The sequence below is a fragment of the Atractosteus spatula genome, chromosome 5 (genome assembly GCF_055471065.1).
Source record: "Atractosteus spatula isolate fAtrSpa1 chromosome 5, fAtrSpa1.hap1, whole genome shotgun sequence".
Taxonomy (NCBI): Eukaryota; Metazoa; Chordata; class Actinopteri; order Semionotiformes; family Lepisosteidae; genus Atractosteus; species Atractosteus spatula.
This window is the reverse complement of record NC_142710.1, coordinates 12,209,177-12,235,226: the sequence shown is the minus strand read 5'-3', so window position 1 is coordinate 12,235,226 and position 26,050 is coordinate 12,209,177. Positions and strand designations below refer to the sequence as shown.

The window sequence follows — 26,050 nt, the reverse complement described above, 5'->3', positions numbered from 1 at the left end:
GTTTCTAGACCAGACCCACCACAGAGCAGCGCGGACAGCTGGGAGTCCTGGGCCGAACCAGATAGCAGAGGCGTGCCTCAAGGGACAGGCCTGGGGATCACAGTGCAGGACGCTGCACTGATCCACACACCTCCAGTGCCTGCCGCGTCTTTCTCACCACACAGACAACAGGGGATACGGGAAATATCTTGTGAATTTTATTATTAATGTACATTTTAAAGGTGAAACCCACACACACTGAAACCTGGTACCTCTTGCAGTGAAAATACACTGACACGCTGACACACACACACACACTGATCCACACAAATAGACCCACATTCACTCGCACAAACACAAACGCGGGTGTACTCTAACACTACACACAACCCGACAGAAACACTCAGATGCGCTCTCTACACACTCACAATGATTGATAGCATACAAACCTGCACACTCGCGCGCACCAACACATGGTCAAACACACTGGCACGGTCAAACGCACACCGATCAATAAGCTCAAACACACGCACTCACTCACACTGACCCTCGGTCAAACACACTGACCCACACTTTCACACAGACCTGAGCTCAAATACACTGACAAACACACTGACCCTCAATTACACACACTAACCCACACTTACACAGGCCTGTGCTCAAACACTGACCCACGCTTACACACACTGACCCACTTTCACACACACCTGTGCTCAAACACAATTACACTGACCTGTGCTCAAACACACTGACCCACACTTATACACAGACCTGTGCTCAAACACACTGACCCACACACTCACCCACACCTACACACAGACCTGTGCTCAAACACACTGACCCACACCTACACACAGACCTGTGCTCAAACACACTGACCCACACACTCACCCACACCTACACACAGACCTGTGCTCAAACACACTCACCCACAGACCTGTGCTCAAACACATTGACCCACACTGACCCACACCTACACACAGACCTGTGCTCAAACACACTGACCCACACCTACACACAGACCTGTGCTCAAACACATTGACCCACACCTACACACAGACCTGTGCTCAAACAGACTGACCCACAGACCTGTGCTCAAACACACTCACCCACACCTACACACAGACCTGTGCTCAAACACACTCACCCACACCTACACACAGACCTGTGCTCAAACACACTCACCCACAGACCTGTGCTCAAACACATTGACCCACACTGACCCACACCTACACACAGACCTGTGCTCAAACACACTGACCCACACCTACACACAGACCTGTGCTCAAACACATTGACCCACACCTACACACAGACCTGTGCTCAAACAGACTGACCCACAGACCTGTGCTCAAACACACTCACCCACACCTACACACAGACCTGTGCTCAAACACACTCACCCACACCTACACACAGACCTGTGTTCAAACACACTGACCCACACACACTATTGCCCACGTTTGCTGCCATCTATAGGCAGGAGAATTTTACAATAGTTTACAAAATATTGTGTTCAGCCCTGCAAATATTTTCTTTATAATAAAACACTGAACATGAAACCCATACATAAAAGATCAGAAGAGCATCTCTCCAGCTGCTCGTTAACTCCCCCTCCGTTCTCCGTCCTGCAGTTCTGTGTTCAGGGGTAGCGGTCCTGCACACCCCACGCTCACTCCGTCTCCCCCTCCTCCTCCTCCTCCATGTCAGGCGCTCTCTCCCTCTCCCGCTCCTCGTCAAACAGGTGGCTCTGCCTGTGCTCCCAGAGACGCACCCCCCCGTCCCACTGCGGGAGAGACAGACAGGGAGGCAGAGAGGTCAGGCGTGAAAACAGGCCACAACACCGGAACACACGGACAACAACAGGGCACACATACAGTCAGGCACACAGCCAGACATGCACACAGCCAGACATGCACACAGCCAGAAACACAATCAGGCATGCATACAGTCAGAAATGCTTACAGCCAGACACACAATCAGGCACGCATACAGCCAGACACACAATCAGGCACGCATATAGCCAGAAACACAATCAGGCACGCATACAGTCAGACATGCTTACAGCCAGACACAGTCAGACACACAATCAGGCATGCATACAGTCAGATGTACAATCGGGCAAGCATACAGACATGCAGGCATACAGTCAGAAACGCAATCAGGCACGCACACATTCGGACACGCATACAGCCAGACACACAAGCAGGCACTGATACAGCCAGACATGCATATAGTCGAATGCACAATCGGACAAGCATACAGTCAGACACACAATCGAGCAGGCATAAAGTCAGAAGCACACAGCCACACAATCAGGCATGCATACAGTCAGACACTTGCACAATCACACACACCTACGGTTAGACATGCACAACCAGACATGCATACATTTAGATACACACACAACCAGACACACTATTGGGCATGCGCAAGGACAGATTTACAATCGGACATGCACAGAGTCAGACACACACAGTCAGATGTGCTGTCAGGCACACAGGCGGAAAGGCATGAGGGCATGAGGAGAGAGAAGATATGAACAGTCAAACACATGATCAGCCACACACAGAACTCACAGAACTGCTTATGATGTTTGCCTCATAGGGGTGCCAGCTGACATCTCGAACACAGGCATCATGATCGGAGAGCCGGGATACTACGCAGCCAGTCAGCACATCGTAGACTGAGATTGAGAGAGGGGGGTTAATACAGACACACTGACTGAACACTCCAGTACATTAACACTGCACTGAGAGAGAGGGGTTAATACAGACACACTGACTGAACACTACAGTACATTAACACTGGACTGAGAGAGAGGGGTTAATACAGACACACTGACTGGACACTCCAGTACATTAACACTGCACTGAGAGAGAGGGGTTCATACAGACACACTGACTGGACACTCCAGTACATTAACACTGCACTGAGAGAGAGGGGTTCATACAGACACACTGACTGGACACTCCAGTACATGAACACTGCACTGAGAGAGAGGGGTTATACAGACACACTGACTGGACACTCCAGTGCATTAACACTGCACTGAGAGAGAGGGGTTCATACAGACACACTGACTGGACACTCCAGTACATTAACACTGCACTGAGAGAGAGGGGTTCATACAGACACACTGACTGACTGGACACTCCAGTACATTAACACTGCACTGAGAGAGAGGGGTTCATACAGACACACTGACTGACTGGACACTCCAGTACATTAACACTGCACTGAGAGAGAGGGGTTCATACAGACACACTGACTGACTGGACACTCCAGTACATTAACACTGCACTGAGAGAGAGGGGTTAATACAGACACACTGACTGGACACTCCAGTACATTAACACTGCACTGAGAGAGAGGGGTTCATACAGACACACTGACTGACTGGACACTCCAGTACATTAACACTGCACTGAGAGAGAGGGGTTCATACAGACACACTGACTGACTGGACACTCCAGTACATTAACACTGCACTGAGAGAGAGGGGTTAATACAGACACACTGACTGGACATTACAGAACACCTTTAGGACCTGAGACAGACAACAGAGAGACGGGGAGAGACGGGGAGAGACGGGGAGAGACGGGGAGAGACAGACTCACTGACGACTCTGCCAGTCGAGCAGCCTGTGTAGATGAAGCGCTGTCCAGTGCTGAACTCCGGAGAGAATCGGCAGCGAATGAGTGTGTGCAGGACCCCGTGACCCCGGTAGGTCATGACCGAGGTGTCACCCGTCAGCTTGTGTCTCTTCAGGGCTGAGGGAGGAGAGAGACAGGGCATGAGGAGAGAGGTCCTGCCTCTCGCGCCCACAGGCGGTCGCGCGGTCCTGCCTCTCGCGCCCACAGGCGGTCAGTAGGTCCTGCTGCTCGCGCCCACAGGCGGTCTCGCGGTCCTGCCTCTCGCGCCCACAGGCGGTCTCGCGGTCCTGCCTCTCGCGCCCACAGGCGGTCAGAAGGTCCTGCCTCTCGCGCCCACAGGCGGTCAGAAGGTCCTGCCTCTCGCGCCCACAGGCGGTTGTGCGGTCCTGCCGCTCGCACCTACAGGCGGTCAGAAGGTCCTGCTGCTCGCGCCCACAGGCGGTCAGAAGGTCCTGCCGCTCGCACCCACAGGCGGTCAGAAGGTCCTGCCTCTCGCGCCCACAGGCGGTCACAAGGTCCTGCTGCTCGCGCCTACAGGCGGTCAGAAGGTCCTGCCGCTCGCGCCTACAGGCGGTCAGAAGGTCCTGCCGCTCGTGCCTACAGGCGGTCAGAAGGTCCTGCTGCTCGCATCCACAGGCGGTCAGAAGGTCCTGCCGCTCGCGCCCACAGGCGGTCAGAAGGTCCTGCCGCTCGCGCCCACAGGCGGTCAGAAGGTCCTGCCTCTCGCGCCCACAGGCGGTCACAAGGTCCTGCTGCTCGCGCCTACAGGCGGTCAGAAGGTCCTGCCTCTCGCGCCCACAGGCGGTCAGAAGGTCCTGCCGCTCGCGCCTACAGGCGGTCAGAAGGTCCTGCCTCTCGCGCCCACAGGCGGTCAGAAGGTCCTGCCGCTCGCGCCTACAGGCGGTCAGAAGGTCCTGCCGCTCGCGCCTACAGGCGGTCAGAAGGTCCTGCCGCTCGCGCCTACAGGCGGTCAGAAGGTCCTGCCGCTCGCGCCCACAGGCGGTCAGAAGGTCCTGCTGCTCGCGCCTACAGGCGGTCAGAAGGTCCTGCCTCTCGCGCCTACAGGCGGTCAGAAGGTCCTGCTGCTCGCGCCCACAGGCGGTCAGAAGGTCCTGCCGCTCGCGCCCACAGGCGGTCAGAAGGTCCTGCCGCTCGCGCCCACAGGCGGTCAGAAGGTCCTGCCGCTCGCGCCCACAGGCGGTCAGAAGGTCCTGCCGCTCGCGCCTACAGGCGGTCAGAAGGTCCTGCCTCTCACGCCTACAGGCGGTCAGAAGGTCCTGCCTCTCGCGCCCACAGGCGGTCACAAGGTCCTGCCTCTCGCGCCCACAGGCGGTCAGAAGGTCCTGCCGCTCGCGCCTACAGGCGGTCAGAAGGTCCTGCTGCTCGCGCCCACAGGCGGTCAGAAGGTCCTGCCGCTCGCGCCTACAGGCGGTCAGAAGGTCCTGCCGCTCGCGCCCACAGGCGGTCACAAGGTCCTGCTGCTCGCGCCTACAGGCGGTCAGAAGGTCCTGCCGCTCGCGCCTACAGGCGGTCAGAAGGTCCTGCCGCTCGCGCCTACAGGCGGTCAGAAGGTCCTGCCTCTCGCGCCCACAGGCGGTCACAAGGTCCTGCTGCTCGCGCCCACAGGCGGTCAGAAGGTCCTGCCGCTCGCGCCTACAGGCGGTCAGAAGGTCCTGCTGCTCGCACCCACAGGCGGTCAGAAGGTCCTGCCTCTCGCGCCTACAGGCGGTCAGAAGGTCCTGCTGCTCGCGCCTACAGGCGGTTGTGCGGTCCTGCCGCTCGCGCCTACAGGCGGTCAGAAGGTCCTGCTGCTCGCGCCTACAGGCGGTCAGAAGGTCCTGCTGCTCGCACCCACAGGCGGTCAGAAGGTCCTGCCGCTCGCGCCTACAGGCGGTCAGAAGGTCCTGCCGCTCGCGCCTACAGGCGGTCAGAAGGTCCTGCCGCTCGCGCCTACAGGCAGTCAGAAGGTCCTGCCTCTCACGCCTACAGGCGGTCAGAAGGTCCTGCTGCTCGCGCCTACAGGCGGTCAGAAGGTCCTGCCTCTCGCGCCCACAGGCGGTCAGAAGGTCCTGCCTCTCGCGCCCACAGGCGGTTGTGCGGTCCTGCCGCTCGCACCTACAGGCGGTCAGAAGGTCCTGCTGCTCACGCCCACAGGCGGTCACAAGGTCCTGCTGCTCGCGCCTACAGGTGGTCAGAAGGTCCTGCTGCTCACGCCTACAGGCGGTTGTGCGGTCCTGCCGCTCGCACCTACAGGCGGTCACAAGGTCCTGCCGCTCGCGCCTACAGGCGGTCAGAAGGTCCTGCCGCTCGCGCCCACAGGCGGTCAGAAGGTCCTGCCGCTCGCGCCCACAGGCGGTCAGAAGGTCCTGCCGCTCGCGCCTACAGGCGGTCAGAAGGTCCTGCCGCTCGCGCCCACAGGCGGTCAGAAGGTCCTGCCGCTCGCGCCTACAGGCGGTCAGAAGGTCCTGCCTCTCGCGCCCACAGGCGGTCAGAAGGTCCTGCCGCTCGCGCCTACAGGCGGTCAGAAGGTCCTGCCGCTCGCGCCTACAGGCGGTCACAAGGTCCTGCCGCTCGCGCCTACAGGCGGTCAGAAGGTCCTGCCGCTCGCACCCACAGGCGGTCACAAGGTCCTGCCGCTCGCGCCTACAGGCGGTCAGAAGGTCCTGCCGCTCGCGCCTACAGGCGGTCAGAAGGTCCTGCCGCTCGCGCCTACAGGCGGTCAGAAGGTCCTGCCGCTCGCGCCTACAGGCGGTCAGAAGGTCCTGCCTCTCGCGCCCACAGGCGGTCAGAAGGTCCTGCCGCTCGCGCCTACAGGCGGTCAGAAGGTCCTGCTGCTCGCGCCCACAGGCGGTCAGAAGGTCCTGCCTCTCGCGCCTACAGGCGGTCACAAGGTCCTGCCGCTCGCGCCTACAGGCGGTCACAAGGTCCTGCCGCTCGCGCCTACAGGCGGTCAGAAGGTCCTGCCGCTCGCGCCCACAGGCGGTCAGAAGGTCCTGCCGCTCTCGCCTACAGGCGGTCAGAAGGTCCTGCTGCTCGCGCCTACAGGCGGTCAGAAGGTCCTGCCGCTCGCGCCTACAGGCGGTCACAAGGTCCTGCTGCTCGCGCCTACAGGCGGTCAGAAGGTCCTGCCGCTCGTGCCTACAGGCGGTCAGAAGGTCCTGCCGCTCGCGCCTACAGGCGGTCAGAAGGTCCTGCCGCTCGCGCCTACAGGCGGTCAGAAGGTCCTGCCGCTCGCGCCCACAGGCGGTCAGAAGGTCCTGCTGCTCGCGCCTACAGGCGGTCAGAAGGTCCTGCTGCTCGCGCCTACAGGCGGTCACAAGGTCCTGCCGCTCGCGCCTACAGGCGGTCAGAAGGTCCTGCCGCTCGCGCCTACAGGCGGTCACAAGGTCCTGCCTCTCGCGCCTACAGGCGGTCAGAAGGTCCTGCTGTTCGCGCCTACAGGCAGTCGCAGTGTCCTCTATGACCCAGAGCAGCACAACAACTGTACAAATCACGGCGATCTGACAAAATCACCCCCAGTCTGAGGGACACAGAGGTGCCGGTCTGTGAGAGGGTGCAAATCGGAGGAGAGACAGAGCACACACTGGCAGCCTGGTGTAGGACCGGCCCAGAGCCCTGCCGAACCCCAGCCCCCCGTCGCCCCCTCGGCCTACCTCTCTGGGGGACCTGCTGCCAGCGGTAGTCCCAGTTCTGCTGCGTGACGGCCAGGCGCGAGGCAGCCAGGCCCTCCTTGGGAGAGAAGCGCCGCACGTCCCACAGCTTGATGGACTGATCCTTAGAGTTACTGATCAGGTAGCGACCATCACCCTGACAGAGAGAGAGGGGTTCATACAGACACACTGACTGGACACTCCAGTACATTAACACTGCACTGAGAGAGAGGGGTTAATACAGACACACTGGACACTCCAGTACATTAACACTGCACTGAGAGAGAGGGGTTCATACAGACACACTGACTGGACACTCCAGTACATTAACACTGCACTGAGAGAGAGGGGTTCATACAGACACACTGACTGACTGGACACTCCAGTACATTAACACTGCACTGAGAGAGAGGGGTTCATACAGACACACTGACTGGACACTCCAGTACATTAACACTGCACTGAGAGAGAGGGGTTCATACAGACACACTGACTGACTGGACACTCCAGTACATTAACACTGCACTGAGAGAGAGGGGTTAATACAGACACACTGACTGACTGGACACTCCAGTACATTAACACTGCACTGAGAGAGAGGGGTTAATACAGACACACTGACTGGACACTCCAGTACATTAACACTGCACTGAGAGAGAGGGGTTCATACAGACACACTGACTGGACACTCCAGTACATTAACACTGCACTGAGAGAGAGGGGTTCATACAGACACACTGACTGACTGGACACTCCAGTACATTAACACTGCACTGAGAGAGAGGGGTTCATACAGACACACTGACTGACTGGACACTCCAGTACATTAACACTGCACTGAGAGAGAGGGGTTAATACAGACACACTGACTGACTGGACACTCCAGTACATGAACACTGCACTGAGAGAGAGGGGTCAATACAGACACACTGACTGACTGGACACTCCAGTACATGAACACTGCACTGAGAGAGAGGGGTCAATACAGACACACTGACTGGACACTCCAGTACATTAACACTGCACTGAGAGAGAGGGGTTCATACAGACACACTGACTGACTGGACACTCCAGTACATTAACACTGCACTGAGAGAGAGGGGTTCATACAGACACACTGACTGGACACTTCAGTACATTAACACTGCACTGAGAGAGAGGGGTTCATACAGACACACTGACTGGACACTCCAGTACATTAACACTGCACTGAGAGAGAGGGGTTCATACAGACACACTGACTGACTGGACACTCCAGTACATCAACACTGCACTGAGAGAGAGGGGTTCATACAGACACACTGACTGACTGGACACTCCAGTACATTAACACTGCACTGAGAGAGAGGGGTTCATACAGACACACTGACTGACTGGACACTCCAGTACATTAACACTGCACTGAGAGAGAGGGGTTCATACAGACACACTGACTGGACACTCCAGTACATTAACACTGCACTGAGAGAGAGGGGTTCATACAGACACACTGACTGGACACTCCAGTACATTAACACTGCACTGAGAGAGAGGGGTTAATACAGACACACTGACTGACTGGACACTCCAGTACATTAACACTGCACTGAGAGAGAGGGGTTCATACAGACACACTGACTGGACACTCCAGTACATTAACACTGCACTGAGAGAGAGGGGTTCATACAGACACACTGACTGGACACTCCAGTTCATTAACACTGCGCTGAGAGAGAGGGGTTAATACAGACACACTGACTGACTGGACACTCCAGTACATTAACACTGCACTGAGAGAGAGGGGTTCATACAGACACACTGACTGGACACTCCAGTACATTAACACTGCACTGAGAGAGAGGGGTTAATACAGACACACTGACTGGACACTCCTTATATATTAGTATATTAACCCCACCCTGGAGAGTACCTTGCTGTGTATGAAGGTGATACCATCACGGTGTCCGGCCAGCTGGCCCACAGGCTGTGGCCTGTCCTCTCTGAGTGTCCGCCTGTCCCAGACCTTGCACAGCGCGTCATCGCTGCCCGACAGCACGATCTGCGAGGAGCCGTCGGCGAACGCCACGGCGTTCACATCGTCCTCATGGGCGTCGATCTGGGGCGCAGAGAGGGAGAGCGGTCAGCGCCACGGCCACCCACAGCACCACTCACACTGATCACACTGACCCCAGGGACACTGCTGGACGTCACGGGCACCTTCAGTGTTCTCCTGTTCTGCTCCCGGTCATAGACGTACAGGCAGCCATCGTTGGCCCTGAAAGAGAGAGACAGGCGTCTGTCAGACTGCTCCAAGAGAGAGAGACAGGCGTCTGTCTGACTGCTCCGAGAGACAGAGACAGGCGTCTGTCTGACTGCTCCGAGAGACAGAGACAGGAATCCATCTGACTGCTCAGAGAGAGAGAGACAGGCGTCTGTCAGACTGCTCCAAGAGAGAGAGACAGGCATCCATCTGACTGCTCAGAGAGACAGAGACAGGCATCTGTCTGACTGCTCTGAGAGAGACAGGTGAATGTTAGACTTCTCTGAGAGAGAGAGACAGGCAGCTATCTGACTGCTCTGAGAGAGAGAGAGAGAGACAGGAATCCATCTGACTGCTCAGAGAGAGAGAGACAGGCGTCTGTCTGACTGCTCCGAGAGACAGAGACAGGCAGCTGACTGAGAGCCCTGAGAGAGAGACAGGTGAATGTTAGACTTCTCTGAGAGAGAGAGACAGGCAGCTATCTGACTGCTCTGAGAGAGAGAGACAGGTGAATGTTACACTGCTCTGAGAGAGAGACAGGCTGTCATCTGACTGCTCTGAGACAGAGACAGGCAGCTGTCTGAGTACCCTGAGAGAGAAAGACAAGCGACTGCTAGACTGCTCTGAGAGAGAGACAGGCAGTTATCTGACTGCTCTGAGAGAGAGAGACAGGTGAATGTTACACTGCTCTGAGAGAGAGACAGGCTGTCATCTGACTGCTCTGAGACAGAGACAGGCAGCTGTCTGAGTACCCTGAGAGAGAAAGACAAGCGACTGCTAGACTGCTCTGAGAGAGAGACAGGCAGTTATCTGACTGCTCTGAGAGAGAGACAGGCAGTTATCTGACTGCTCTGAGAGTGAGAGACAGGTGAATGTTACACTGCTCTGAGAGTGAGAGACAGGCAGTTATCTGACTGCTCTGAGAGAGAGAGACAGGTGAATGTTACACTGCTCTGAGAGAGAGACAGGCTGTTATCTGACTGCTCTGAGAGAGAGAGGCGGGCAGCTGTCTGAGTGCCCTGAGAGAGAGAGACAGGCAGACAGACAATAGAGGATAGACCAAAGGACTGTGAAAGCTGCCCAGCACACACAACACAGAGACAGTGACACTTGCACACACAAAAAACAGAAAGTGACACGCAAACGCCTACAACACAGAGACAGTGACACGCACATGCACAACACAAACGCAGATAGGAACACACACAACACATTCATGAGATTGTGAAAAGACACACACAACACACAAGCTCTGAGAAAATGACACACACAGTAACAGCAAGACAACACACAACACATACAAACAGAGATAGTGACACTCAAAGACAGAGTCAGTGATGTTCAAGACACACACAGCACAGAGACACAGTAACACAGACAGACACTGACAAACACAGAGAATTCACATAATGGCAGGAGAGCACACAAACACACACCCTTAGATAAGAGCTAGGCAAAGAGAAAGACATTCACAGAGACACAACAGACGCAGAGAGACAAGAACACACAGACCTACCCTCCCAGAATCTCTTTTCCATCCGACGACACGGTCAGAGAAAAAACGCAGAATCTTCTCTCATCGGGACTGAGACACAGAGAGACACAACTCCTTCAGCAGCAGCACACAACACCACACAACACCCCACAACTCCTTCAGCAGCAGCACACAACACCCCACAACTCCTTCAGCAGCAGCGTGCACAACACCACACAACACCCCACAACTCCTTCAGCAGCAGCAGACACCACCACACAACACCCCACAACTCCTTCAGCAGCAGCGCACACCACCACACAACACACCCCACAACTCCTTCAGCAGCAGCGCACACCACCACACAACACACCCCACAACTCCTTCAGCAGCAGCGCACACCACCACACAACACACCCCACAACTCCTTCAGCAGCAGCACACAACACCACACAACACCCCACAACTCCTTCAGCAGCAGCGCACAACACCACACAACACCCCACAACTCCTTCAGCAGCAGCGCACACCACCACACAACACAACTCCTTCAGCAGCAGCGCACAACACCACACAACACACCCCACAACTCCTTCAGCAGCAGCGCACACCACCACACAACACAACTCCTTCAGCAGCAGCGTGCACAACACCACACAACACCCCACAACTCCTTCAGCAGCAGCGCACACCACCACACAACACACCCCACAACTCCTTCAGCAGCAGCGCACAACACCACACAACACCCCACAACTCCTTCAGCAGCAGCGCACACCACCACACAACACCCCACAACTCCTTCAGCAGCAGCGCACAACACCACACAACACACCCCACAACTCCTTCAGCAGCAGCGCACAACACCACACAACACACCCCACAACTCCTTCAGCAGCAGCGCACAACACCACACAACACCCCACAACTCCTTCAGCAGCAGCGCACACCACCACACAACACACCCCACAACTCCTTCAGCAGCAGCGCACACCACCACACAACACACCCCACAACTCCTTCAGCAGCAGCGCACACCACCACACAACACCCCACAACTCCTTCAGCAGCAGCGCACAACACCACACAACACACCCCACAACTCCTTCAGCAGCAGCGCACACCACCACACAACACAACTCCTTCAGCAGCAGCGCACAACACCATGCAACACACCCCACAACTCCTTCAGCAGCAGCGCACAACACCACACAACACCCCACAACTCCTTCAGCAGCAGCGCACACCACCACACAACACAACTCCTTCAGCAGCAGCGCACAACACCACACAACACACCCCACAACTCCTTCAGCAGCAGCGCACACCACCACACAACACAACTCCTTCAGCAGCAGCGTGCACAACACCACACAACACCCCACAACTCCTTCAGCAGCAGCGTGCACAACACCACACAACACCCCACAACTCCATCAGCAGCAGCGCACAACACCACACAACACACCCCACAACTCCTTCAGCAGCAGCGCACACCACCACACAACACCCCACAACTCCTTCAGCAGCAGCGCACAACACCACACAACACCCCACAACTCCTTCAGCAGCAGCGCACACCACCACACAACACACCCCACAACTCCTTCAGCAGCAGCCCACACCACCACACAACACACCCCACAACTCCTTCAGCAGCAGCGCACACCACCACACAACACCCCACAACTCCTTCAGCAGCAGCGCACACCACCACACAACACAACTCCTTCAGCAGCAGCGCACAACACCACACAACACCCCACAACTCCTTCAGCAGCAGCGCACAACACCACACAACACCCCACAACTCCTTCAGCAGCAGCACACACCACCACACAACACACCCCACAACTCCTTCAGCAGCAGCGCACAACACCACACAACACCCCACAACTCCTTCAGCAGCAGCGCACAACACCACACAACACCCCACAACTCCTTCAGCAGCAGCGCAAAACACCACACAACACAACTCCTTCAGCAGCAGCGCACAACACCACACAACACAACTCCTTCAGCAGCAGCGCAAAACACCATGCAACACCCCACAACTCCTTCAGCAGCAGCGCACAACACCATGCAACACACCCCACAACTCCTTCAGCAGCAGCGTGCACAACACCACACAACACAACTCCTTCAGCAGCAGCGCACAACACCATGCAACACACCCCACAACTCCTTCAGCAGCAGCGTGCACAACACCACACACCACAACTCCATCAGCACCAGCGCACATCACCACACAACACAACTCCTTCAGCACCAGCACACACATCAGCACACAACACTTTCTTCAGCACCAGCACACACATCAGCACACAACACAACTCCTTCAGCACCAGCGCGCACATCACAACAAAACCCAACACATCACAACATACCACTACACAAAACAAGTACTTCAGCACATCACAAAACAACACACCACAACTTCTTCAGTACAGCACATCACAACACAACTACTTCAATACCAGCGTGGATGACCTCCATCACAACAGAACACAACTTCTTCAGTAAAAACATGCACACCAACCATCACAACACAACAGATCACAACGTAACTACTTCAGTACCAATGCACACAACCACCGAGTGTCAACACAAAACACCATACCACAGTCAGCACAGGACTACCACATAACACAACACACCCAGTAAAGGATTATTAATACAACACACAAAACCTAACAACACAACAGGCCATCGATCACTCACACAATACAGCTGACTCAGGATCACTCAGACAACAAAACTAGCCCAGGATGATTCTGCTGTAAGCAAATCACTCTTCCACACACAACACAACACACACTCCTGTTGTTCAACATGACACTGTACTCACTTGAGATCCAGCGCTGTGTGAGTCTCATTGTCACCATCCAGGCTGCACACATGAACTGCAATCAGAGACACAAAATCACCCAATGGGCTTCCTCCATTCCCAACCTGCACCTGCGATTCCAACCAATATCCCAACCTGGATCCGCGATTCCACAGACATCCCAACCTGTACCCGCGATTCCACAGACATCCCAACCTGGACCTGCGATTCCACAGACATCCCAACCTGTACCCGCGATTCCAACCGACATCCCAACCTGCACCTGCGATTCCAACCGACATCCCAACCTGTACCCGTGATTCCAACCGACATCCCAACCTGCACCTGCGATTCCAACCGACATCCCAACCTGCACCCGTGATTCCAACCGACATCCCAACCTGCACCTGCGATTCCAACCGACATCCCAACCTGGACCTGCGATTCCACAGACATCCCAACCTGCACCTGCGATTCCACAGACATCCCAACCTGGACCCGCACCAACCGAAACCCAAAGCTGGACCTGTAAATCCAACCTGGACACCCGATTCCAACCGAAAACCCAACCTGCACCTGCGATTCCACAGACATCCCAACCTGCACCTGCGATTCCAACCGAAATCCCAACCTGGATCTGCAATTCCAACCGACATCCCAACCTGGACCCGCGATTCCACAGATATCCCAACCTGGACCCGCGATTCCACAGACATCCCAACCTGGACCCGCGATTCCACAGACATCCCAACCTGGACCCGCGATTCCACAGACATCTCAACCTGCACCTGCGATTCCACAGACATCCCAACCTGGACCTGCGATTCCAACTGAAATCCCAACCTGGACCCACGAACCTACCCAGAATCCCAACCTGAACCCACGATTCCAACTCAAACTGTCCTTCGAAGCAGACTAAAACTTTATTAAATACCATGAACAAGGGGCTCTTATTTACAAAAGGGCCGTTCCAGACTCGATATTCGGGGATTCCACAAGGACAGGCTGATGGATCGCTATTGCTAACCCAACATGCTGGCGGTAATTGGGAGCCGAGCCCCCTCCCCCTCTCCCCATCGCAACTCACTGTAGTCAGACCAGCTGGAGTACAACAGGTTGTGTCCGTCTGGGGTGAAGGCTACATCCAGCACACTCCAGCCAACATCACGGGCCTTCACTGTACGGATCACTCGGAACCGGCCGGAGCTGGTGTCATACAGCCGCACGTTCTGATCTGAGAGAGACAGGAGGGTAAGACGAGAGGGGTTCATACAGACACACTGACTGACTGGACACTCCAGTCCATTAACACTGCACTGAGAGAGAGGGGTTAATACAGACACACTGACTGACTGGACACTCCAGTACATTAACACTGCACTGAGAGAGAGGGGTTCATACAGACACACTGACTGACTGGACACTCCAGTACATTAACACTGCACTGAGAGAGAGGGGTTCATACAGACACACTGACTGACTGGACACTCCAGTACATTAACACTGCACTGAGAGAGAGGGGTTCATACAGACACACTGACTGACTGGACACTCCAGTACATTAACACTGCACTGAGAGAGAGGGGTTCATACAGACACACTGACTGGACACTCCAGTACATTAACACTGCACTGAGAGAGAGGGGTTCATACAGACACACTGACTGACTGGACACTCCAGTACATTAACACTGCACTGAGAGAGAGGGGTTCATACAGACACACTGACTGACTGGACACTCCAGTACATTCACACTGCACTGAGAGAGAGGGGTTCATACAGACACACTGACTGACTGGACACTCCAGTACATTAACACTGCACTGAGAGAGAGGGGTTCATACAGACACACTGACTGGACACTCCAGTACATTAACACTGCACTGAGAGAGAGGGGTTCATACAGACACACTGACTGACTGGACACTCCAGTACATTAACACTGCACTGAGAGAGAGGGGTTCATACAGACACACTGACTGACTGGACACTCCAGTACATTAACACTGCACTGAGAGAGAGGGGTTAATACAGACACACTGACTGACTGGACACTCCAGTACATTAACACTGCACTGAGAGAGAGGGGTTAATACACACACTGACTGACTGGACACTCCAGTACATTAATACTGCACTGAGAGAGAGGGGTTCATACAGACACACTGACTGGACACTCCAGTACATTAACACTGCACTGAGAGAGAGGGGTTCATACAGACACACTGACTGACTGGACACTCCAGTACATTAACACTGCACTGAGAGAGAGGGGTTCATACAGACACACTGACTGACTGGACACTCCAGTACATTAACACTGCACTGAGAGAGAGGGGTTCATACAGACACACTGACTGACTGGACACTCCAGTACATTAACACTGCACTGAGAGAGAGGGGTTCATACAGACACACATTCAGAAGGAGAGAGACACTGACCCTGGCAGGCCGAGAGGAACAGTCTGCCATCCTCAGAGTAAACTCCACAGAACACCTTCTGCTGATAGATGTCCTTGTACGTCACATAGTTGGGCAGGAAACTGGAAGAAGAGCAGATGAGCAGACGTGACTCCTGGCCGCTCGCTGTGGGATCGGGTCACTGTGGGAGCGCAGGGGCAGGTCACAGGAGCGACACCAAGAGGACGAGCTCTACGGCCCAGGGCAACAGCAAACAGCGCCCCCTGCACCCAGGAGCTTCCTGCGCAGGCTTGTCAGGCAGTGTGCGCTGTACAGTGCTGTGTGCTGCGCAGAGATGTGTAGCAGTGTGTGTTGTGTAGCAGTGCTGTGTAGCAGTGTGTGTTGTGTATCAGTGTGCATTGTGCAGTGTTCTGTGCTGTGCAGAGCTGTGTATCAGTGTGTGTTGTGTATCAGTGTGCGCTGTGCAGTGTTGTGTGCTGTGCAGAGCTGTGTATCAGTGTGTGTTGTGTATCAGTGTGCGCTGTGCAGTGTTGTGTGCTGTGCAGAGCTGTGTATCAGTGTGCGCTGTGCAGTGTTGTGTGCTGTGCAGAGCTGTGTATTACTGTGTGTTGTGTATCAGTGTGTGTTGTACAGTGTTGTGTGCTGTGTAGAGCTGTGTATCAGTGTGTGTTGTGTATCAGTGTGTGTTGTAGTGTTGTGTGCTGTGCAGAGCTGTGTATCAGTGTGTGTTGTGTATCAGTGTGTGCTGTACAGTGTTGTGTGCTGTGCAGAGCTGTGTAGCAGTGTGTGTTGTGTATCAGTATGCGCTGTACAGTGTTGTGTGCTGTGCAGAACTGTGTAGCAGTGTGTGTTGTACAGCAATGCTGTGTAGCAGTGTGTGTTGTGTAGCAGTGTGCGCTGTACAGTGTTGTGTGCTGGGCATCAGTGTGTGTTGTGTATCAGTGCTGTGTATCAGTGTGTGTTGTGTATCAGTGTGCGCTGTAAAGTGTTGTATGCTGTGCAGAGCTGTGTATCAGTGTGTGCTGTGCATCAGTGTGTGTTGTGTATTAATGCTGTGTAGCAGTGTGTGTTGTGTATCAGTTTGTGCTGTACAGTGTTGTGTGCTGTGCAGAGCTGTGTATCAGTGTGTGTTGTGTTTCAGTGCTGTGTAACAGTGTGTGTTGTGTATCAGTGTGTGCTGTACAGTGTTGTGTGCTGTGCAGAGCTGTGTAGCAGTCTGTGTTGTACTGTATAACAGTGTGTGTTGTACAGTGTTGTGTGCTGTGCAGAGTTGTGTACCAGTCTGTGTTGTATTGTATATCAGTGTGTGCTGTACAGTGTTGTGTGCTGTGCAGAGCTGTGTAGTAGGGTGTGTTGTACTGTATATCAGTGTGTGCTGTGCAGTGCTGTGCAGCAGCATGTGTAGTGCAGGGCTGTGTAGCAGTGTGTGCTGTACAGCAGTGTGTGCTGTGCAGTGTTGTGTGCGTACTGTGTAGCAGCATGTGTTGTGTATGCTGTGCAGGTTGTGTACTCACTGTGAGCGGATGTGGCTGCACTCTCCGTGAGAGAAACTGGAGCCCAGGCAGCGACCCTGCTCCCTCTGAAACAACAACACAACGGTCACACAACACAACCATCACACAGAGAGGTCACTGAGCCACAGCACAACAAATAACCGCACAACTGAAGGAAAACAACCACCACACAACGCTGCCCTGAAACTGCCGGCACACACAAACACACAATTACACCAGTACCCCCCCCGTCCCCGAGCTCTCACCTCTCTGAGCATCTGAGTGAAGCTGCGGGGACTCCGGGACCCTGAGGAGGCCGTGGCCAAGAGGATCCGGGTCCTGATCTCACTGCAGTCCACCTCCTGAGTGTCAGGGTGAGCGTCCACTGACACAGACAGAGGGGTCAATACACACCGCACTGACAGAGGGCTTCATACACACACCCTGACTGACTGGACACTCCAGTACATTAACACTGCACTGAGAGAGAGGGGTTAATACAGACACACTGACTGACTGGACACTCCAGTACATTAACACTGCACTGAGAGAGAGGGGTTAATACAGACACACTGACTGACTGGACACTCCAGTACATTAACACTGCACTGAGAGAGAGGGGTTAATACAGACACACTGACTGACTGGACACTCCAGTACATTAACACTGCACTGAGAGAGAGGGGTTCATACAGACACACTGACTGACTGGACACTCCAGTACATTAACACTGCACTGAGAGAGAGGGGTTCATACAGACACACTGACTGACTGGACACTCCAGTTCATTAACACTGCACTGAGAGAGAGGGGTTCATACAGACACACTGACTGACTGGACACTCCAGTACATTAACACTGCACTGAGAGAGAGGGGTTCATACAGACACACTGACTGGACACTCCAGTACATTAACACTGCACTGAGAGAGAGGGGTTCATACAGACACACTGACTGGACACTCCAGTACATTAACACTGCACTGAGAGAGAGGGGTTAATACAGACACACTGACTGGACACTCCAGTACATTAACACTGCACTGAGAGAGAGGGGTTCATACAGACACACTGACTGACTGGACACTCCAGTACATTAACACTGCACTGAGAGAGAGGGGTTCATACAGACACACTGACTGACTGGACACTCCAGTACATTAACACTGCACTGAGAGAGAGGGGTTCATACAGACACACTGACTGACTGGACACTCCAGTACATTAACCCTGCACTGAGAGAGAGGGGTTCATACAGACACACTGACTGGACACTCCAGTACATTAACACTGCACTGAGAGAGAGGGGTTCATACAGACACACTGACTGACAGGACACTCCAGTACATTAACACTGCACTGAGAGAGAGGGGTTCATACAGACACACTGACTGGACACTCCAGTACATTAACACTGCACTGAGAGAGAGGGGTTCATACAGACACACTGACTGACAGGACACTCCAGTACATTAACACTGCACTGAGAGAGAGGGGTTCATACAGACACACTGACTGGACACTCCAGTACATTAACACTGCACTGAGAGAGAGGGGTTCATACAGACACACTGACTGACTGGACACTCCAGTTCATTAACACTGCACTGAGAGAGAGGGGTTCATACAGACACACTGACTGACTGGACACTCCAGTACATTAACACTGCACTGAGAGAGAGGGGTTCATACAGACACACTGACTGACTGGACACTCCAGTACATTAACACTGCACTGAGAGAGAGGGGTTCATACAGACACACTGACTGACTGGACACTCCAGTACATTAACACTGCACTGAGAGAGAGGGGTTCATACAGACACACTGACTGGACACTCCAGTACATTAACACTGCACTGAGAGAGAGGGGTTAATACAGACACACTGACTGGACACTCCAGTACATTAACACTGCACTGAGAGAGAGGGGTTCATACAGACACACTGACTGGACACTCCAGTACATTAACACTGCACTGAGAGAGAGGGGTTCATACAGACACACTGACTGACTGGACACTCCAGTTCATTAACACTGCACTGAGAGAGAGGGGTTCATACAGACACACTGACTGACAGGACACTCCAGTACATTAACACTGCACTGAGAGAGAGGGGTTCATACAGACACACTGACTGGACACTCCAGTACATTAACACTGCACTGAGAGAGAGGGGTTCATACAGACACACTGACTGACTGGACACTCCAGTTCATTAACACTGCACTGAGAGAGAGGGGTTCATACAGACACACTGACTGACTGGACACTCCAGTACATTAACACTGCACTGAGAGAGAGGGGTTCATACAGACACACTGACTGACTGGACACTCCAGTACATTAACACTGCACTGAGAGAGAGGGGTTCATACAGACACACTGACTGACTGGACACTCCAGTACATTAACACTGCACTGAGAGAGAGGGGTTCATACAGACACACTGACTGGACACTCCAGTACATTAACACTGCACTGAGAGAGAGGGGTTAATACAGACACACTGACTGACTGGACACTCCAGTACATTAACACTGCACTGAGAGAGAGGGGTTCATACAGACACACTGAATGACTGGACACTCCAGTACATTAACACTACACTGAGGGAGAGGGGTTCATACAGACACACTGACTGACTGGACACTCCAGTACATTAACACTACACTGAGGGAGAGGGGTTCATACAGACACACTGACTGACTGGACACTCCAGTACATTAACACTGCACTGAGAGAGAGGGGTTCATACAGACACACTGACTGGACACTCCAGTACATTAACACTGCACTGAGAGAGAGGGGTTCATACAGACACACTGACTGACTGGACACTCCAGTACATTAACACTGCACTGAGAGAGAGGGGTTCATACAGACACACTGACTGGACACTCCAGTACATTAACACTGCACTGAGAGAGAGGGGTTCATACAGACACACTGACTGGACACTCCAGTACATTAACACTGCACTGAGAGAGAGGGGTTCATACAGACACACTGACTGACTGGACACTCCAGTACATTAACACTGCACTGAGAGAGAGGGGTTCATACAGACACACTAACTGACTGGACACTCCAGTACATTAACACTGCACTGAGAGAGGGGGGTTAATACAGACGCAGTACATGAGCACTGTGTGTGTCAGTATCATTTTACAAGGCACTTAAGGTCAGAGGTGAAAGGACACAGCAGTGTGAGCGCAATCACAGCACAGAAGGAATACCTGAGCTCTGTGCGGTATAGGTCAGAGGTGAAAGGTCACAGCAGTGCCAGCACAGTCTAAACACACGAGTCGTGAAGCACGTGAGGGGGCAGGGCAGAGGGAAAACAGCGCTCTGCTCTACTGGACAGAGGAACCAGAGGCAGCGGTGGGAACGGCCTGTGGACAGGAGCACGCTGCCGTACTGCGTCTGTGTGCGCGCGCGGGTGTGAGATCAGGTCGCGGTCGGCGAGCTACCGGGCGGGTTGTAGCGGTCTCCGAGGCGGCCCTCCCACGCCCCCTCGCTGTCATCGTCGGAGTCGGAGTACGATTGGACGAGCTGCAGCCCCGTGGCCCCGCTCCCATGGACCAGCCGCACCTGTCCCCTCCAATCAGGAAGAGGGGCGGAGACAGAGGGAGCAAGGGAAGACACCCACTAAACACCACGGAGACAACCGGGTGTCAGGGTGCCAGTGTGTCTGGACAGTGTGTCAGTGTGTTCTCCTAGACTCGGTGTCTGCACAGTGTGACAGTGTGTCAGTACAGTGTGTCAGTGTGTTCTCCTAGACTGCGTGTCAGTACAGTGTGTCTGTACAGTGTGTCACTGTGTCAGTACAGTGTGTCTGGACAGTGTATCACTGTGTCAGTGTGTCTGGACAGTGTGGCAGTGTGTTCTCCTAGACTCAGTGTCTGTACAGTGTGTCAGTGTGTCAGTACAGTGTGTCTGGACAGTGTGTCAGTGTGTCTGTACAGTGTGGCAGTACAGTGTGGCAGTGTGTTCTCCTAGACTCAGTGTCTGGACAATGTGTCAGTGTGTCTGCACAGTGTGTCAGTGTGTCAGTACAGTGTGTCTGGACAGTGTCAGTGTGTCTGCACAGTGTGGCAGGACAGTGTGTCAGTGTGTTCTCCTAGACTCAGTGTCTGTACATTTTGTCAGTACAGTGTGTCAGTGTGTTCTCCTAGACTCAGTGTCTGGACAATGTGTCAGTGTGTCTGCACAGTGTGTCAGTGTGTTCTCCTAGACTCTACAGTACAGTGTGTCAGTGTCTCTGTACAGTGTGTCAGTGTGTCAGCATGTCTGGACAGTGTGTCAGCATGTTCTCCTAGACTCTGTGTCTGTACAGTGTGTCAGTTTGTCTGTACAGTGTGTCAGTGTGTCAGCATGTCTGGACAGTGTGTCAGCATGTTCTCCTTGACTCTGTGTCTTTACAGTGTGTCAGTGTGTCAGCATGTCTGCACAGTGTGTCAGCATGTTCTCCTTGACTCTGTGTCTGTACAGTGTGTCAGTGTGTCTGTACAGTGTGTCAGTGTGTCAGCATGTCTGGACAGTGTGTCAGCATGTTCTCCTAGACTCTGTGTCTGTACAGTGTGTCAGTGTGTCAGCATGTCTGCACAGTGTGTCAGCATGTTCTCCTAGACTCTGTGTCTGTACAGTGTGTCAGTGTGTCAGCATGTCTGCACAGTGTGTCAGTGTGTTCTCCTAGACTCTGTGTCTGTACAGTGCGTCAGTGTGTCTGGACAGTGTGTCAGTGTGTCAGTGTGTTCTCCTAGACTCAGTGTCCCTGCAGGAAGCCCGTGAGAGAGACAGTGCTGCACTCTTACCTCCTCAGTAGGTACGCCAGCACTTGCGCTAAGTCGACGTCCTCCTCTGCTGCGGACCCTCTGTCGCTCTGCTCCTCTGCCCCTCTGTCCAACTGTCTCCTCGCCTGTCTGCGGCTTTGCTGGCCCCGGTTCTGGCTGCGTTCTGGCTCTGTCTCGTCTGGGTCACCACTGGAGGCCCGACCGGACATCCCAGAACTGGACTGAGAGCCCATAGACCGACACTTTGAGAAAGGTAAAGACAGGAATTAACACAGACACACTGACTGACTGGACACTCCAGTACATTAACACTGCACTGAGAGAGAGGGGTTCATACAGACACACTGACTGACTGGACACTCCAGTACATTAACACTGCACTGAGAGAGAGGGGTTCATACAGACACACTGACTGACTGGACACTCCAGTACATTAACACTGCACTGAGAGAGAGGGGTTCATACAGACACACTGACTGGACACTCCAGTACATTAACACTGCACTGAGAGAGGGGGGTTCATACAGACACACTGACTGTACATTCCAGTACATTAACACTGCACTGAGAGAGAGGGGTTAATACAGACACACTGACTGGACACTCCAGTACATTAACACTGCACTGAGAGAGAGGGGTCAATACAGACACACTGACTGACTGGACACTCCAGTACATTAACACTGCACTGAGAGAGAGGGGTTCATACAGACACACTGACTGACTGGACACTCCAGTACATTAACACTGGACTGAGAGAGAGGGGTTCATACAGACACACTAACTGACTGGACACTCCAGTACATTAACACTGCACTGAGAGAGAGGGGTTAATACAGACACACTGACTGGACACTCCAGTACATTAACACTGCACTGAGAGAGAGGGGTTCATACAGACACACTGACTGACTGGACACTCCAGTACATTAACACTGCACTGAGAGAGAGGGGTTCATACAGACACACTGACTGACTGGACACTCCAGTACATTAACACTGCACTGAGAGAGAGGGGTTCATACAGACACACTGACTGACTGGACACTCCAGTACATTAACACTGCACTGAGAGAGAGGGGTTCATACAGACACACTGACTGACTGGACACTCCAGTACATTAACACTGCACTGAGAGAGAGGGGTTCATACAGACACACTGACTGGACACTCCAGTACATTAACACTGCACTGAGAGAGGGGGGTTCATACAGACACACTGACTGTACATTCCAGTACATTAACACTGCACTGAGAGAGAGGGGTTAATACAGACACACTGACTGGACACTCCAGTACATTAACACTGCACTGAGAGAGAGGGGTCAATACAGACACACTGACTGACTGGACACTCCAGTACATTAACACTGCACTGAGAGAGAGGGGTTCATACAGACACACTGACTGACTGGACACTCCAGTACATTAACACTGGACTGAGAGAGAGGGGTTCATACAGACACACTAACTGACTGGACACTCCAGTACATTAACACTGCACTGAGAGAGAGGGGTTAATACAGACACACTGACTGGACACTCCAGTACATTAACACTGCACTGAGAGAGAGGGGTTCATACAGACACACTGACTGACTGGACACTCCAGTACATTAACACTGCACTGAGAGAGAGGGGTTCATACAGACACACTGACTGACTGGACACTCCAGTACATTAACACTGCACTGAGAGAGAGGGGTTCATACAGACACACTGACTGGACACTCCAGTACATTAACACTGCACTGAGAGAGAGGGGTTCATACAGACACACTGACTGGACACTCCAGTACATTAACACTGCACTGAGAGAGAGGGGTTCATACAGACACACTGACTGACTGGACACTCCAGTACATTAACACTGCACTGAGAGAGAGGGGTTCATACAGACACACTGACTGACTGGACACTCCAGTACATTAACACTGCACTGAGAGAGAGGGGTTCATACAGACACACTGACTGACTGGACACTCCAGTACATTAACACTGCACTGAGAGAGAGGGGTTCATACAGACACACTGACTGGACACTCCAGTACATTAACACTGCACTGAGAGAGAGGGGTTCATACAGACACACTGACTGGACACTCCAGTACATTAACACTGCACTGAGAGAGAGGGGTTCATACAGACACACTGACTGACTGGACACTCCAGTACATTAACACTGCACTGAGAGAGAGGGGTTCATACAGACACACTGACTGACTGGACACTCCAGTACATTAACACTGCACTGAGAGAGAGGGGTTCATACAGACACACTGACTGACTGGACACTCCAGTACATTAACACTGCACTGAGAGAGAGGGGTTCATACAGACACACTGACTGGACACTCCAGTACATTAACACTGCACTGAGAGAGAGGGGTTCATACAGACACACTGACTGACTGGACACTCCAGTACATTAACACTGCACTGAGAGAGAGGGGTTCATACAGACACACTGACTGGACACTCCAGTACATTAACACTGCACTGAGAGAGAGGGGTTCATACAGACACACTGACTGGACACTCCAGTACATTAACACTGCACTGAGAGAGAGGGGTTCATACAGACACACTGACTGGACACTCCAGTACATTAACACTGCACTGAGAGAGAGGGGTTCATACAGACACACTGACTGACTGGACACTCCAGTACATTAACACTGCACTGAGAGAGAGGGGTTAATCAGTAATTCGTCTAAATAGTTTCCTCACTCGCCAGAATCCAAGCGGCAGTTGTTCAGTGTCGAAATGCGTTCCTTATGCTCCTCGACTAATTAACCAAGCCAATTATCTAATCAAATTAAATGTATCGTTATGTAACACCGACGAAACGGGAAGACTCGCGTCTATTTCAGTGAATTAATCCCCTTCCGAAAATGACAATCATAAAAAGGCTCAATGAACACTTAACAACAAAGTCAACAGATAAATAAAAAACACAGTACCTGGTAAAATTTGTATTTAGGGCTTCGTTCGCGGATCGCGTTGTTGTCTTGCACGTTCTTCCTTTAACAATCAAAAGGCTTATCAATACTAGCGAATCGATACTGCTTGGTTTTTTTTTTTATTGTCACTGCTTGAGTTTACGTTAAGGAATAGTCCCCAGGTAGGCCCCGGTCTTTTCTCTCCGAGTCGCCATGTTGTTTACATCGACGAGCTTTGCCCCCGCCGCGGTCACATGACCGGCCCATCGCCAAGGACACCCAGCCACCCACGGGCGCCATTTTGCATCCCCGTTGACATGGATTGCCAGCGCGCAGTTGGAAACTGGAGCCAAAATGGCCGCCCGAGGAGTGGAAGCGGAGCACCACAACTGTCACTCTCTGAAGTGACATCAATCCGTCTGTCTCCGTATCCTACGCGGTGATTGGCTGATCCTGACGTCACCTCGCAGTGGAAGTGGAAGGATATGGTCCAGTTCTTTTATTTTTCCTCTTTTCTGGGTACAAATTCAAGAGTTAACTGAAATGTGATACATACGTGCAATTAATT

At 53.3% G+C, this 26,050-nt stretch overlaps 1 protein-coding gene across 3 annotated transcripts; it reads right to left on the bottom strand.

Moving 5' to 3' along the window:
- Positions 1-175: 175 nt before the first annotated feature.
- On the bottom strand, positions 176-25,725 carry dcaf11 (ddb1 and cul4 associated factor 11). 3 transcript variants are annotated; one of them, XR_016091074.1, is made up of 16 exons: positions 25,504-25,725; positions 22,561-22,781; positions 21,217-21,344; positions 18,007-18,125; positions 17,762-17,826; positions 16,269-16,369; positions 14,913-15,059; positions 13,847-13,901; positions 11,041-11,109; positions 9,452-9,539; positions 9,195-9,380; positions 7,289-7,442; positions 3,600-3,752; positions 2,559-2,665; positions 1,145-1,765; positions 176-1,106 (listed from the first exon to the last, which is right to left on the bottom strand). XR_016091074.1 is itself a non-coding variant. In XM_088916696.1 (15 exons), exons 2-15 carry the CDS (start codon positions 22,770-22,772, stop codon positions 1,652-1,654), a joined length of 1,698 nt encoding a protein of 565 aa, XP_088772822.1. In that variant the 5' UTR covers positions 22,773-22,781; positions 25,504-25,725; the 3' UTR covers positions 176-1,651. The 3 variants fall into 3 exon arrangements, 2 of the variants coding, with proteins under 2 accessions (XP_088772822.1, XP_088772823.1); XM_088916696.1 differs by having other exon boundaries at positions 176-1,765; XM_088916697.1 differs by having other exon boundaries at positions 176-1,765; positions 9,482-9,539.
- Positions 25,726-26,050: the final 325 nt, after the last annotated feature.